The following is a 16,961-nucleotide window of genomic DNA, read 5'->3' as shown; positions in this document are numbered from 1 at the left end:
GATTTGTGTTACTACGACCTTCGTAAATGGGGTCAAATGGGCATATTTTGGGTTATGATGGCTGTGGCTAGTTGAAGGGAATGAGTGCGATAGGAATTGTCCACCCCTAGTCAGGGTTATAACAATATCTCAGGGCCACTCGAGGAGTAATGAACTGGAAATGCGTGGCCACGCTCGGATTGTATCCATGGTGGATAAATCCGGTCAATCAGTTATTCTCCAGATCGAGGAAACCACTCTCGATATGATCACTTGCAAGTACGACCTGAAAGACACCTTGCATTGAGTGGGAGATAGTAATAGGACAACGAAGGTGGCGCACACTTGTCGAGGACAAGTGGGAGATTGTTGGAATATGTGTCCTCCGACAATAATGCGATCACAACCGTTGATCATGATGATCACATGTTTAAGTCTCATTATAAAGAATACAATTGGGAAGTAATATTTACCACAACTGTCCACACATATCGATAATGATTGGCTGACTAGAGTTTGACATTACTATCGTGCGACGGTGGTGATCAGTTGATCCCCTAGGTCATACCTATAGGGCAACACTCTTAATTGATCATTTAATTGATCATTTAATTGATCGTATAACGTTACGAGTCAATTAAATTATTTAAAATTGACGGACGATTTTGGAAGTAATATTTACGTATCTCATTGAAATTTGATTAAATGAGATACGGTCTGAGTAATCGAATTGTTTCATTACTCAGATGAAATTATGTTTAAAGGAACAATTAAAATTGAATGAATTATTATAAATACAAATTGTTGTGATTTATAATTGGTAAAATATTTTGGTACAAGTAATTATGAATTACTAAGTCGATTTTTGTATATGACGTATTTTTATTAATACGTTGATTTTTAATATGTTAAAAATACATAACAATTTTATGTGACATAAGACAAATTGACATTTTGACATTTTGACAAAGATAATATGGAGTCCATATTATCTAAGTGGACCGAAATTAAGGAAGTATTAGGATAATATTGTGTTTATTATTTGAGTGGTAAACATGATGATTACCCTAATTAACTAGCCATGCAAACCTAGTGTCCATTGTGAAGAGCAATTAGAGTATGCATTGGCTCCCTTCCCTTCCCCATCCACCCGGTTTTTGGAGAGGAAAAACCACTTTGGTTTTTCCTCTTATTTTACCTAATATACACCAAATGTTTTGTTATTCAATTTATTCAACATTATTCATCAAAAATATTTTAGAGAGATAAAATATTTCTTCTTTCTTTTCTCCTCTCTTAAACCGGTTTTTAGGAGACCAAAATCAAATTTATTTTGGGTCATTTTATGCTAAATTAATATTGTACTAGTATTCATAATATTAATTTTATTAAGAGTGTGCTTTGGGTATTAAGCTTTGGGAGAGATCCTATACTTGGATCTTAGTTCTTCCATCAAGGAAAGCACAAGAACAAGAGAGAAGGAGATCTCTCTTGTGCCCTAATAAACCGAAAATCCAATGTAAGATAAAGATTTCTTCTTTATATTGTTTATAGTTTGCATGCATAAGATCACCAATTTATTTTATGATTAAATTAACATAAAACATATATGAATATGTTAAGTATATAGATCTACTTATCCTTCAATCGGTATCAAGAGCCTTGGTTGTTTGCATGCAAATCGGTTACAAGTTTTTCCGAGTTATACGATTAACATATAAAACTTGTTAAATTTCTGTTATTATGATATATCATGAAAATCATTATGCATGTTAAAATTTCTGGTCCTAAAATGCTTTTAGGATATTTTTGTTAATTTATGGATTTTTTATTGTTCATATTATATAATAATGGCATTAAAAATATGATTTTATGAATAAAATGTCATTTTCGGACTAAAATTAGCTAAACTTCGAATTTTTCAGTGATTTTTGGATATGTTATCACATATATTATTTTGAGATGACCTGTAAATTTTCACATTTTTTGGACTTCTTATGCTCGAAAAATGGATTTTTCATTATTAAAATCGGATTTAGATGAAAAATAGGTTAATATGAGATAAATTTCGAATGTGGTCATAGAAATTTAATATGTTGTCACATGCAATTTTACAAGATGTGTGTAAAATAATAGGCTATATTGAAGTCTTTATGCATGATTTATGATTTTTTGAAGAAAAATAGCATAAATAGTGACTTAATTAGTGAATTATTAATAAAACATACTCTATGACTAAGGAAAAACATCACATATTGCATTTTATTATCTTTTTCAGATCTAAAATTTAAAAGTTGATGAATATAATTTTTCTCATGTTTTTATGATTATTTTTGTTAAAACCGATAAACCGCAACATTGTTTTTCCGGATAAATTTCGAAATTTTTAACCTAAGTTTTTTGAATATTATGAGTGTCATGATATTTTTCCAGAATGTTCACGAGTTTAAATTTCAAATTTCAAATTTATTTGAAATTTTGTGATTTATTAGAAGTTTATAGCTTATTTTTATAATTTTAAGTCCATTAATGAACAAATTTTAGAAATATGAGTTAATTGTGGTCAAATAATTAGTGGAGACTAAATTTTGATTCCTAAGAGGTTAGGGTAATTAACTTATGCATAAATATGAATTTATGTAATTTTTGTGATTATAAAATGTTGAAATCACGCAAATCCGTAAAAACCGAGTAATATACGATATTGGCTATTTAAAGGCGATTTAGCATAAAATTGGGCATGTTCATACATATTATAATGCTGCATTTTCTTTATGATTGTCATAATTTTATTTATGTAATTTTGAATTATGTAATTTTTACTTAGTATGGCCTTAGTTTTTATTGGTATTACCCAAATGTATGGGAATATCGATTCGGTTGTAATTTATTGTGATCTCGTATCACCGTTTTGTAATTTAATATATTTATTTTATTTTAGTTACAAATGTATAATAGGAAATTATGTAATTTTATTCATTTCGGAGTTCCCAAAGACGGATTTCTTCAAGATGGCGATACATAAAGACGGTGTTACCTCGAGATGCGTGACATAACCGAAGTTCAAGGGACCAATGGAGTTGGTTTCCGAATATGTAATAGTTAAATAGTTTTCTATTTTAGGAAGGCCATACTAGGATTTATTTTTATGCTTTGCATTTTATTTATATGTCGCATGCATCGCTAAATCGCCATAACTAAAACATGCATCATCATCTAATCGAGTTTATCGACCGTGTCAAATACAATTATCTTAGTTCACCGCTTTAGTTCACTTAAAACGTGATAGATAATAAATTGACATGACCTCTCGCTAAAACAAATCAATTGAGACATAGCCTTACCAAATAGTAGAAACCATGAAAACCTATTTCGCGAGGGAGTGCACTCGGCCACTCCGGGGTACAAACCTTGTTACGTAGGGGAAGTGGGTGATGAATGTCTATCCACCGAATTCATGTTGATGAGGGTTTCATCGGCTACCCCGTGCCCAAGTTAATATGGGTTTGGATAATGGACACATTTATTCGAAATTTGGATTGAACTCAACAAAAGTTTTTTGATAAGGGTTTCATCGGCTACCCCGTGCCCTTGTCGGATGTGTTTTGGGCTATAGATAAATATTAGAGTAAATTTATCGACCAAGGGTTCTAAAAGTAGAATCGATTAAAAGGTTAATCCACCAAGTTATATTGATACACTACTACAATTCTAAGCTAGGAGAACGGTCACTAACCGTTCTTAAAACACCTTTCAACCGTGCTGTGGCCAAGCGTTCTCTTTGACATAAGAGAACGGTTAACACGAAGTCAAACCGGTCTCTTTGTAACTACAACGAGAACGGTTCTATACTACAACCGTGCTATTATGATATTAGAAAGAGAACGGTTTACATATGGAACCGTTTTCCTTGTAAAGACAGAAAAAGCGCCAATTTGTTAAAATGAAATTTGGCGCCGCGCCAGTTACTTTTTTCAAATTTGGCGCCATTATAGTATTTGAGGTTCAAGGAGAACGTGTATTGCATGAACCCGTTCTCTTTGATTTTTTTTATTTTTTTTAAATATTTTTTTTCGAAACCCCTACACGATTAAATCATATAGCTTATAGGAATTCTATATATACATGCAATTCAGAAACTTCACAGCATGTATTACGGAACAAAAACCAAACTTTTTCATTTAATTTGAATTCATGACTATAATTCCTTACAAAAATCGACAAAATCCTATCCAAGTGCAAAAATAAGTATACGTATAAATATCGAAAAAAAATGTATAAATAAAAATCTTTCAATCCGCATCACTTATTCCTATCCAAGTGCAAAAATAACTATAAGTAAGTAACTGGTAATCATCGTCTTCATCCACCATTACTTGTCGGCTTAAAATTGAGTGTGAATTCAGCCCAAATATTTCGCACCTCGTCAATTTGCTCAACCGTATATGTCGTTGGGGCGGTTAACATGAACTGTATACATACACCCAAAACTCCAGTTAATACTAGCTTGTTACGTAAAATAATTACCAAGACGGAAAGAATAAAACAAAGAGATGAAAATGATTGAAATGATAAGGAAAAATACATACATTATGGGCGACATTAACATATCTTGCTTTGATAAGCTCCAACATATATCGGCAAACATAATATCCGCATAATACGGTCCCAACCGGCTGCCGAGGACACTAAATTAAAAAACCACAATGAGTTGATGAGTTCTTTGCAAGTACATGATCAAAAGTTCAAGAAAATGTCAGAAAATCCAAGAGAAGGACGCTTTTCCAATCAAGTCTAATTCAAGGCATATAAGTTTCAAATACCAACGGTGGAAGAAAAAGGTTCCGAGAGAGATTTGGTATTGCAAGAGATTTGGTCATATGGAAAAGGAGTGCAGACAAAAGCAAAAAATGAGACCAAGACACAAGCAAGCCAACTTCTCAAGTATTATCAGTTTGTCATATATTGTTGATTTGATTATTTGTCATATATTGTTGATTTGATTATTATTGTGTAGGTGTAGTAAAAGTGTGAATGTTTGTTAGTGAGACTGGTGATGATGACGACTAGTCCAGGGAATGTAGCAGTGTACCATGGCAGCTGTAGTAGTAGTAGTAGTAATTCAAGACTAGTTTGTGAAAGCAGGCTTAAAATAACAGAGTTGGTGTTAAGGATATTGATATTGGGTTTGGGTGTCCTTGCAACTGCCCTTATCGTGTCTAACACTCAGGTCCAACTCATCTTCTCCATCAAAAAGAAGGCTAAATACACTGACATGAAGTCTCTCCTGTAACAACTTTAACCCTCCCTACTCATATCTATCTATATATCACCATCACAATTCACACGTACACGTCGTCTTTGCTGCTTTTGTTAATTGCATTTTCTCTAAAAGGTTCTTGGTCGTAGTCAATGGGATCGTTGCTGCCTATTCCTTGCTACATATACTCAGATGTCTTACAGGAATCGCCACAGGGACCATTCTCTTTAGCAAACCTATAGCATGGCTCATCTTCTCCGGCGATCAGGTTTACATACATACTTATACGCATCAAGAATTCAAGATTTATAATTAAAATAACTAGAATGAGCTATTCAGTTCCCTTCACCTACCAAACAAACTAAAAATTTAATAATGTAACGATTTCCATCGCCAGGATCCCTACTTTTTATCATTATACACTTGTGCAACAAAAGGACATATTCCAATTCACCTGAAATTTAAATTTGAGAAACCCAGTTTGTAGAACATCGAACAATAAGATTGAACTAATCAAATGAACTTATATAGAAACAACAATGGGGCTCTGAATATAATCAATCAAGTGTGCGGCTCATGTTGTGGTATAGTCAATAAATAAATATGCACATTATAGAAGATATACCTTAATAATTTTCCAAGAACGCGGTTTTGCGTCGAACCCGGCAAGTGGATCAATTGAGTTTCTTTTCTCGAATGCTCTGTATTTCAATTAACTAAAATAAGTACTTACTTCAAACATAATTCAAACCACAATAAGTAGTGTCTCAACCATTTTCTAACCTAGTAATTGTGTCCACGAAAAATCGGCGAGGCTCCGTATATGCAGCAGGATCACACCAATACACAATATTATCAGATGGACTAATCGCAGCCAACATCCAATGATCACTTCGATTACAACAAGGGAACAATGAGAATATCTTCACGTAGTTAACAACAATAATAAATAAATATATATAAAGTTCGAGAAAATATGTATACCTTTCGTGATAAGCTGCAAATATAAGTTTTCGACCCCTGCCACAGTCCCTACAAGTCATAGCTCTAGCAACATAATCTGATCGAAAATCTTCACTTTGGATGAAAATTTTGACAACAGCTCGGGGGACAAGAATCCATATAAAGTACTAGACTTCATAGTATCACTAAGATCACTCAGATACCTACAACAATTGCAACTAAAATTGTTCAAATAGTTCATAAAAAACAAGTGAATTGAAGAAAATGGTAAACATGAATGAAACTTACTGTTAATGCTATAAAATGTTCAAAATTCTTACCTCATAAAAATAGCAATGTGAGAGGCTCCTATCTCGCCCTCGTCACACCAATGAATAAGATCCTCATAAGAAATCAAAGATGTGTAGTTATGAAGGTGTAATACATGGTCATCAATAGGAACGTTTATAAGTGCTCCGCTCGTCTTCAATATGCGAGCCTCATGTAGTAAATATTTCATCAGTGGGTTCTCAACTTTTGCTTAAACTCGTAGCTAACTTCTACACCTGGAAAAGTCGGGACCAAAGGTTGTGGAAACCTTTGAGTCGTCTTCTTCTTCTTCTTCATTATGATCCCCATCTTTATAATTTTATTTTCCTCAAAACAGTTAGCATTTATAATTACTTAGTATAAGATAATAATTTGAATTTAAATTTTTTTTATAAAATTATCTTAGTAGGAGTATGAATATGATTGAGAGGCCACTGAACATATGAGTCCTTTGCATCGACAAGACTATCAACTCATCTCTAATAGGCACATGCAACTTAGCATTTTCCGATCCAGGAAACACTTTCTTAAGTTCGACTTTCTTATAACCATCAAGTAGTGAAGCGCCGTGAATAGTTACGAATTCCCCCTTACCTTCCATGTACATCAAGCCTGATGCCACCATCTTGTTTGGATTCTCAGGTAATGATAATTCACAGTCTCTCCAACCCTTAAAATTTTTTAGTAAAACCTTTACTAGGTTTCGCATAAATAATAATAAGTTTCGTGCAAATCAAAATGATAAATCAGAAGATGATACCTGCTGCTCACTAGGTGGCTCTTCATGTGGTATTTTTTCACGGGGTATCTCTATACGATGTGACAGTTGTTTGGATTGCTCCTCACTGTCTTTAAGGTGTGGATCTTGACGAGATTGCTCTCCACTCTCTTGTATAGAGATACTACGAGAACCATCAGTAGATTCATAAGCATTCGATCCTTGAGTACTCATAGATATTTCTTTCATGAAACATTCTATTTCTTCTTGACTTGGCTTCTCACCACTTTGCCAAAAATGCACCATCTTTTGCATATTTGCCACTTGTGATTGCAGAGTATTTATCTGTATGTCGTAAAAAATAAATTTTTAAATCATGCTTAAAATTAAAATATTCTAGGTATACATAATTAATTACCGTCTGTTTGAGAGAATCAACTTCTGTCGGCGGCCTTTTCGGAGGCTTCCCAAAATATTCAGTTATGCAAATGCCGTCAGGAACTCCCCGTACACGGCCACCATGTTCAGGTTTGCCGAGTGCCTTAGCAAGTATATCTTCTCGTCCTTGAGGCACAAATGTACCAGCCTCGACCTCTTTTTCTAGTTCTTCCTACATACACTCATCCATTATATTATAAAAATACATATTATTTGTCAATTCTTAGAAGTAAAGAATAATTCTCATAACAATTGAAGAACTTACAATTTTCAAAGCGACTTCCTTATCATATTCTATCAGATCTCCGTTATTAGGCGTTTGACCCTTTAGCCAAGTTAAGTGTCGGTTAACTTTCTCCAATATGTGTCCTTTAGCGGCAAAGTCTTTCTTCTATAAAAAAAGTAATGATAACTAGCTACTGTCTAAATTTGAGCAGATATACATAATAAAAATGAACCATGAAAGCATTAAAATAAATTGCACGACAAACTTATAATACTATGAACCAAAACCAAGATTTCACGACTTTAATTTCAATCCCACGGTAACCTGCTCGAGAGCCATAGAACCTTGTCTTCTTCATAGAAGCATTCTTCTTGTTGTTTGCACTTATTACCTTACAATTTACAGAAGTATAAAAATCAAACCTAATAATTAAGTGAATATTATTTTTGATAAAAATTAAACAAACCTACTGAGAATATATTACCTTAAATGCCTCAGTAGTGTGGGACGCCACAAAGTCACTCCATTCATCTGGTGTTATAGTGTCATAAATTTCTGGTGGTGTCCTCCGTATTGCTCCTGTCTCGTCATATAGCCACTCACGGACTAAGGTGCATTTCCACTTTCTCCATAAACTCCCCGCCTTCCGAAGACACCATTCATAACGGTCTTCTATCACGATGAAAGCGCCCTAAACATCATACTCATAACAGAAGTTTGAGAAGGCAGAGAATCAGTGAGAATCAGTTTACATTTCCATTATATACCTCATTTTAGAGCCAAAATTTGCATATTCTTCTAAACCAGTGTAACATAGCTTAAAACTACTGTAAAACTTATGACAATGCATCCATGGTAGAGCATTTCCATTAATTGATAACTGGCAGTGCTCGACATTAGGACATTGACACTTAGACATCTGCAGCAGGAGCTAGGGACAAGGGTCCATCGTTTTCCATGCCAATGAAATAATCCATGGAACTGCTGCAAGGAAATGCCAAAGCTGAATGCTATTCAGAGGAAGAAAATGGGTTAAGCATTGTTCTGAAACTTCAATGCAACATGCCCGACTTTGAAGCTTCATATCTAAAGTTCCACTCAAGAAAACCCTTTGATTCTTGTTTCATTTGGAAGATTAATGTGCCAGCTAAATATGAGCTTTGGAATAGGACCAAGAGCTATTTTATTTTGTGAGGAAAGCAATTTCCAAATGAGACAGACAATCTGAAATGCATCAACAATTTCAGAATGTCCGTCCGAATTCGATGGCCATATCTCACGATTTAGACGGTGAGAAATTTTGTTCCTTACATGTATGAAATCTTAGAAGAGTCTACTTTCCAATGGAGTTGGAATAAACAATATTCAATATGTGGATTTTTCACAATAAGCCTTCAAATACTGTCACGATTTAATGCAATGCTGTTTCTGAACTGACCTGTCTGTGTTCAAACTTGAATAACTCACAAACTACTGGATATTATTGGGTAATTCTTTTTGGAAATGAAAGATAACATAATTAGCTTTCATTTGATGTATGTTGGGTAATTTTATCCTTCATGATCTAAGAGAGATGGATTTTTAAAGTACAAGCTGCTGCACATGAAGAATGCTGAATGTTAGAATTTGACATGTTCTTGAAATGCATATTTTGTAAAAATCTGGCTCTGATGCCAAAGTTGCAATGAAAACCCCCAAGGTTCACAATAATATAAGAGTGGCACACAAAGTTGTAGGAATTGGATCGTTTTGGATAATTTGTAGGGAAGCTAATCTGATGCAAGGAACTTGTAAAACTTTGTAAAAATAGCAAGAATGCCTTATAAATTATGAAACTTGGCTTCAATTAAGATTAACACTAATGAAGCACGGCTCAAAGTTTCAAGATTAATGGAGGACTCAAACTATGACAAATAATTTCCCCACAGGCAGGCAACAAATGAACTTTGACAAATTTCTGAGCAAGATAAAAGGAACTGTTTTGGTGAAATAATTTTCTGGGTTAAAATGCAACAAAATAAAAGATATAATTTGTAATTAAATTCCCACAGTCTACTACAGGAAATTAGGTTATTAATTTGGGGTTTTCCAAAGATGCAATCAGTTTTAACACGGCCAGATTTAAAACCTTGGGGGTTTTCCAGTTGTAGGAAATGCATATTTTTTCATGAAAATAGCCTAATCCGTGTCCAAGTGTCGGATTCTTCTAAATGAAACATAGCTTAAAACTACTGTGAAACTTTTGGCAATGCAGCCATGGTAATGTACAAAGAGAACAATTATTTGATGGATTCCTCTCTAGTCTTATTTCAGATTATTAGCTCTGCTTTGGTTCTGAGCTGGGGCATGTAATGTACTTCCATCTGTAATGAGCTGGTTACCTTAGTTCTTATGAAATTTTCTCCCATATTTTGGCCCCAAAACACTAAAATTTCTGCAAATCATGACATCATTATCACCCTATTCACATTAGTTTTCTATATTCCAGTTTTGGCTCTAAAATGAGAATCACTTGCTTCAAACTGTACTGCAGACTTGAATTTTGGTCTTATTTGAGTGAATTCCACACTGAATTGTATACTTTTTTTGGTTGAATTTAGGGAATGATCAATGTAAATCAAAATTATATGTCAAACAATAAAGAGGTCACAAATGGAGTCGTCGCAAATCAACATTCAGATAGCAGAGGGACAGTAGCAGGTCTGATAAAAATACAATAAAAAACCAATTGACAGAGGGACAAAGAGCAGTCCGATGGCAAGGGACGATGAGTTGTGTCCGATGGCGTATGAACCAAAGACTAAAGTCGCTATCGAGACAAATATCGAACATCGATGCATCACAAGTTCCTTTCAGCCTAAACATTCACACTTCAAAACCAAATGCAATTAAGTAAAAATTTTAGACTCACCGTGATATTATCCAAAATATCTTGCCTCAGGACATCATCAACATCGTCCCATGTTTCTAGTGTGCAACTAACATGCCTCCGAGTAATAACGCCAATCCAGCTACTAAACTTTCCAAACAGTACGTTCCTCGTAGGCAATCCGAGTTCTTTATCCCACTCCAATTCAATTGGTTTTTTCTCCTTAAGAGCTCTTGTCACTAAGTCCAACACTGTCCGACCCCTCTCCTTAGACCTCCTCTGTCTCTTCTTGATTATCCCATCAGTAGGAGAGATATTTTTGTCTTTCTTAGTTCGTTTACGCCTATGTGGACCCATTAATCAACCTGCATACACAAATTCAATTAATTAAAATCAGTACTTATCAATTAAAATAAATAGAACATGTTAAGTTTGACAACGAATAATTTATAAAACAGTTTTAACTATAATCATAAGTAATAATCATCTTAAACCGTAACTTACTCATGTGTCAACGATGCGAGGGCGTTTTCTCGAAGGGGTATCAGTACTAATCCATATACCCTCATTGTGATCATCGCGGGTATATAAACTCGAAGTACTGACAGTATCCGTATCATGTAAATTTGATTTATTACAATTAAAACCCTCAAATACAACATCTTCCTCAAAACTATCCACATCCGCCTACTCCTTACAGATAAAACAACTGACCAATTTTTATCCAATGGATCGGTGACATAAAACACCTGCTTTGCTTGTTTACCTAAAATGAAAGGATCTTCCTTATGTCCAATTTTATGAAGATTCAACGAGTAAATCCTAATTCATCCTTACGGACAGAAGACACCATTTGCACCAAAATACGTATTTCAAATCTGTGTAATCTAACTCCCAAATCTCTTCTATAACTCCGTAATAATGCATCTTACTTAAAACTGGATTCTTATCTTTTGAACTAGAAAAGTGCATTGCTTCAGCTTCTACACAAACTCCACTATTTTGCATCGTACTCTTGTCATCTTGCTCACGAGTGTAAAAAGTGCACCCATTAATGGCATAGCCACTATAAGAAGATGCATGAGTATTTGGACCAAAACAAAGTCTTTTTAAACGGGAAGAAATACAATCGGGATACTTTTGTAGATCTTCTATCACTCGACCCTTGAACCAAACTCTAAATGTCTTGTTGTGCTCACTTGCAATCCACATCTCGGTTTTATTTCGATGATTCTTCCTCAACAGGCCCTTGTGTTCCTCAATGTAAGGTTGTACCTCATCCTTATTATGAATGACATATGTGTGTGCTGTATGCCATTTATCAGCTGCCATACCTTGGCGAACATGACCCCTAAGACCTTTGTCCATCATCCACTCACTATGTCGATTCTTCGGAATGCCAAGTAACTCAGAATTTGATAAGTGTGTATAACAAAAAGAAAGAGCTTCATCAATGATAGCACGCTCGGCAATGCACCCTTCAGGACGATATCTATTAGACGTATAATCCTTGTATACTTTCATCAATCTTTCAAAAGGATATTGATACCTTAAGTAGACAGGTCCAAGATATTTAATCTCTCTAACTAAGTGTACAGTCAAATGAACCATGATTGTAAAAAATGAAGGAGGAAAATAAATTTCGAATTGGCAAAGAGAAGTGACAATCAGATTTTGCAATTCATCTAACTCTGTAGAATCAATAACTTTGTTGCATATGGCATTGAAGAAAAAACAGAACCTAGTTATGGCATATCGAACCTTTTTAGGTAAAATGGAACGAATGGCCACTGCTAGTAACTGTTGCATCAAAACATGACAGTCGTGAGACTTTAGACCACTAAGCCTGAGATCTCGCATTGACACGAGGCTACTAATATTTGAAGAATATCCCTCAGGCACTTTAACACTATGCAAACACTCAAAAACTCTATTTTTTCCTTTTTGGAGAGTGTATGGGCAGCAGGAGGCAAATAAATCCGTACTCCCTCCTCTTGCGGGGCCAACTCCGGTCGAATTTTCATATCCATCATATCCTTCCTAGCCGCCGTGTTGTCTTTTGACTTATTTGGGACATTCAAAAGAGTGTTGATAATATTGTCACAAACATTTTTTTCAATATGCATAACATCCAAACAATGTCTTATGGAGAGTTCCCGCCAATATGGGAGTCGCTCAAAAAAAGGAGACATTTTCTTGTATCCACGAGATGCTAATTTTGAACCCTTCTTCCCATATGTAATTTTAATATCTTTCACCCTTTCATATACATCATGACCGCTTAATATCTTAGGACATGGACGATGTTCAGGTTTTCCATTGAACGGTTTTTGTTGCCTACGATAAAAATGATCTTCATCCAAAAATCTACGGTAACCTAAGAAAGCTTGCTTTTTAGAAAACTTCAAATAGCAAGAATCTACATCTTCCCCACACAAGAGGCATGCCTCTTTGCCATGAACAGTATGACCACAAAGATTACCGTATGCAGGAAAATCAGATATAGTGCATAATAACATAGCTTTCAAATTGAAAACACTATTTTGGTAGGCATCAAATACTTCTACCCCTTCATCCCACAATGTTCTCAAATCAGCAACAAGAGGCGCCAAGTAAACATCTAAATCATTACCCGGCTCCTTAGGACCGGAAATCAATAAGGACAACATCAAATATTTTCTTTTCATGCACACATATGGAGGTAAATTGTAAATAGCTAAGAGTACAGGCCAAGTGCTATGTTGACTACTTAAATTCCCATAAGGATTCATCTCACGATGAGAGAGTGCAAGTCGAAGATTTCTGGGTTCTTTCCCGAATTCGGGATACTTGGCATCAATGTGTTTCCACTCTAAACCATCAGCCGGGTGTCTGAATTTGCCATCATTAGGTTTTGCAGAATTATGCCATGTCAACAACTTTGCATCTTCCTTATTCGCAAAGAGTCTTCGCAACCTAGGTATTATTGGAAAATACCACAAAACTTTTGCTGGGATCCCCTCCTTCTTTTTATATCGCCATTCATTACAAACTAGACAATGAGAGAAACTCTCATATTCCTTGCGATATAATATACAATCATTAGGACATGCATGAATCTTCACATATTTCATACCAATTCCTCTAAGTATCTTCTTTGCCGCATAGGTATGCGATTAGGAAGAACATTATCCTCCTCGGAAGCATGTCCTTCAATAATTCGAGGAGGTCACTAAAACTTCTATCACTCCATCCATTTTTTGCTTTCAAATTATACGCTTAACAACTGCTGACAATTTTGTATAATTCTTACAATTCTTAGAGAGAGGCATTTCGGAGTCTTTTAACTTTTCTAATACAATTCTTGTGATGTCATCTACATTAGTAACATCGGGATCTTCATCTTCACCTAGAATGTCATCTTTATCATCGAGATCTAGGTCAGGGTTATCTTCTTCTACATTGTCTTCACTTATCCTGTCTCTCAATATTGTTTCTAACTCATCATCATCAAACTCGTCAGCAGAATTCATATCACAAGAATACGTATCCCAATCCGAATTATCCAATGAGCCGATACCTTTTTCCATAGGAAGAGTTTCCCAATCAATCTCAATCGCTCTTGATCAACATCAATTTCTTCTTCCACTCTCTGTACCACTCTAGACTCCCCATGAAACCTCCAACGTCTATACTTTGGATTAAATTATTCTTTTCTAAATGTATTTTGACTTCTGAGAAAGTCATGTATTTAATATTCAGACACATATCACAAGGACATGGCATATTAGACGTGTCTTTCACATTCTTTCTAACGAATTCATAAAATTCACTAAACCAAAGATCATATGTAGGATCACCTCTTTTCCCATCCATCATCCACGTACGATCCATATTAATCTATATAGTAGAAGAAAGTAATAAATATTACAACGAATTTTTTTTTAAATGTACTCAGCCGTAAATACTTTGTGAAAAAATAATCCCTATTAGAAAATAACGACATATTTAATAATTAAAATAATAACTATATTGTTATAATTTGTTAAAAATCAACATTTAGTTACTCAATCCTACAAAAAAATAATATAATTAACCAGCAAACATTATCAATATAGTATAATGACCTCAAATGTAATTTTTGATTTCATGCGATTTCAAAAACTTTATATGAAAATAAATAAAGTGAAAACATGGAAGTGAAAATTAGGTCATGGAAGAGAAAATAGCAAATAAAGTTACTTCTCTTGTCTTTCTGAGGTAATGGAAAGGAGACATTATCTAGCTAATTAAAGTCACTACATTAGAGTTTACACTACAGTTATAGCCACATCTCCGTCTACGAGGACTGTTCCTAATATTTTTCTAAGAACAAAGCATACAACTGACGTCAATGAAACTATCCTGAAGAACGGAAGATGGCACAAGGCAAGTTGCCTAGAACTAACAAAATGGAAAAATTATCAGTCGGCAAAAAACTATAACTAAAGCTAGGACCTGTTAACTTGGTTAAAACAGAGGATGCACTATAATTGAAATACGATTGATTACTTGATTAGCGGGACAATAATATTGACCAAACTTGACCTTTTAAGACGGGATGCAATACTAACTATTGAAATACAGTTAGTCTCTTCTAAGACGGAAAATATCCATTCTAATATTTAGACAGATTAAATAGCACCCACTTAAACAGATGGGACGGACTTATTATACTCGAGAAATCAGTTCAAATTGGGAAAATTAGTGTACTATATTTGTATGAATTACAACAAAATAGGAAGGGAATACTCATTCAACTCATAAAGACGGAATTGATACTACTAGCAATCATAATCAACTAAGTACAATCATATCCGCATCCAGGGACATCCGATGGCCTAAACGAACAGCAGGGCTCACTTTCGATAGCGGCAGTGTAACAACTAGCAATCATAATCCATTTAAGTACAATCATATCATCACCAAACACTAAAAGAATCACATCATCATACATTAAACTAACATTATTGTAGTATTATCATAAAAACTTAACATAATTGTAAGTCTGTAAAAAACAAAAGGGCATACCAGTAGCAACAATAATCAGCAACGATGAAAGCAAACGGGCAAGGTGGTCGACGGTGAAGAGCGAACGCGGAAGAAATTGAGAGTGACGATTATAAGGAAGAAATTGAGAGTGACGATTGGATTGGAATAACGGGAAGAAGAGCGAGGTTTTTTCTTTTGTAATTGAGAGGGTTTTTTCTTTTTTTGAGGGCAAGACAGACAGCAGCCTACGGGCCTTTATTTTACATCTAGTCCGGTTTTGTCATTGGGCCGTTCTCTTTGTTGTATCAATGAGAACGGTTTCATGACTTAACCGTTCTTTTTATAATATTAAGACGGTTCGTCAAACTAACCGTTCTCGTTGTTAATCTACCAGCACGGTTGGAATCAATCACCGTTCTCTTGTGAAGTCATATTTGCGCGCCCATAACAAAAATAAGCAAGAGAACGGTTCCGTTATTGACCGTTCTTTAAGTGGTGTTCTTATAGCTTAAAATTTTAGTAGTGATAAAGGTTTCATCGGCTACCCCGTGCCTAAGTTGATATGAATTTGGGTCTTGGAATCATTTATCTAGTTGGGTAGAGGTCACTAGAAAAATGCAATAAAACTTGTTTAAATCACAATTTTTACGAGTATTATTATTAAAACGACATTTGTTTTACTCCTTCTATTTTGTTTTGTAGACCACTTCTTTTCTCATAACAAATGGCAACACCAACCCCTAACGCCACGCCTCTCGCTAATTCATCATGGCTCCGATCCTTCATGGATCGATGTAAACTTGAAAAGAATGGGTCAAATTTCTCCGATTGGGATGCCCAACTCAAATTAGCCGCCCAAGGTGACGACAAGCTTCGTTACCTAACCGAGGCCTCTCCACCCGAACCTACTACTAGGTCGACCGCCGCCACTAGGGAAGCATATGAGGCTTACCATTAGGAGTCCGCCGCAATGAAAAACGTGTTGATATTTGCGATGGAGGCGGACCTCCAAAGGAGAGCCTTTAAAATGGGCACCGCTAACGAGATTTACTCCAAGCTTGTGACAATGTTTTCACAAACTCCGCGGATCGTCCAATATGAGGCGGCCGCGGCATTCTTTGATCTCGACTTCAAAGAGGGCCAAACGGTTAGCCCTCATGTGCTCAAACTTATGGAGCTTGTCGAGACC

The 16,961-nt window shown here is 35.1% G+C and overlaps 1 protein-coding gene and 1 long non-coding RNA gene across 2 annotated transcripts; both read right to left on the bottom strand.

Annotated features, from left to right (window-relative positions):
* Window positions 1-5,883: 5,883 nt before the first annotated feature.
* LOC141621522 (uncharacterized) lies at window positions 5,884-6,316 on the bottom strand. Its single transcript, XR_012532410.1, has 3 exons — window positions 6,224-6,316; window positions 6,023-6,130; window positions 5,884-5,940 (listed from the first exon to the last, which is right to left on the bottom strand). It is a non-coding gene; the product is annotated as an uncharacterized LOC141621522 (long non-coding RNA).
* Window positions 6,317-11,118: 4,802 nt separating this feature from the next.
* LOC141617979 (uncharacterized) lies at window positions 11,119-14,331 on the bottom strand. The gene is made up of 4 exons (XM_074435107.1): window positions 14,036-14,331; window positions 12,682-13,717; window positions 11,630-12,562; window positions 11,119-11,127 (listed from the first exon to the last, which is right to left on the bottom strand). Exons 1-4 carry the CDS (start codon window positions 14,329-14,331, stop codon window positions 11,119-11,121), a joined length of 2,274 nt encoding a protein of 757 aa, XP_074291208.1.
* Between the last annotated feature and the right edge of the window lie 2,630 nt (window positions 14,332-16,961).

This window comes from Silene latifolia, chromosome X (genome assembly GCF_048544455.1).
Source record: "Silene latifolia isolate original U9 population chromosome X, ASM4854445v1, whole genome shotgun sequence".
Lineage (NCBI taxonomy): Eukaryota > Viridiplantae > Streptophyta > Magnoliopsida > Caryophyllales > Caryophyllaceae > Silene > Silene latifolia.
This window is presented reverse-complemented; position numbering and strand designations above follow the sequence as displayed.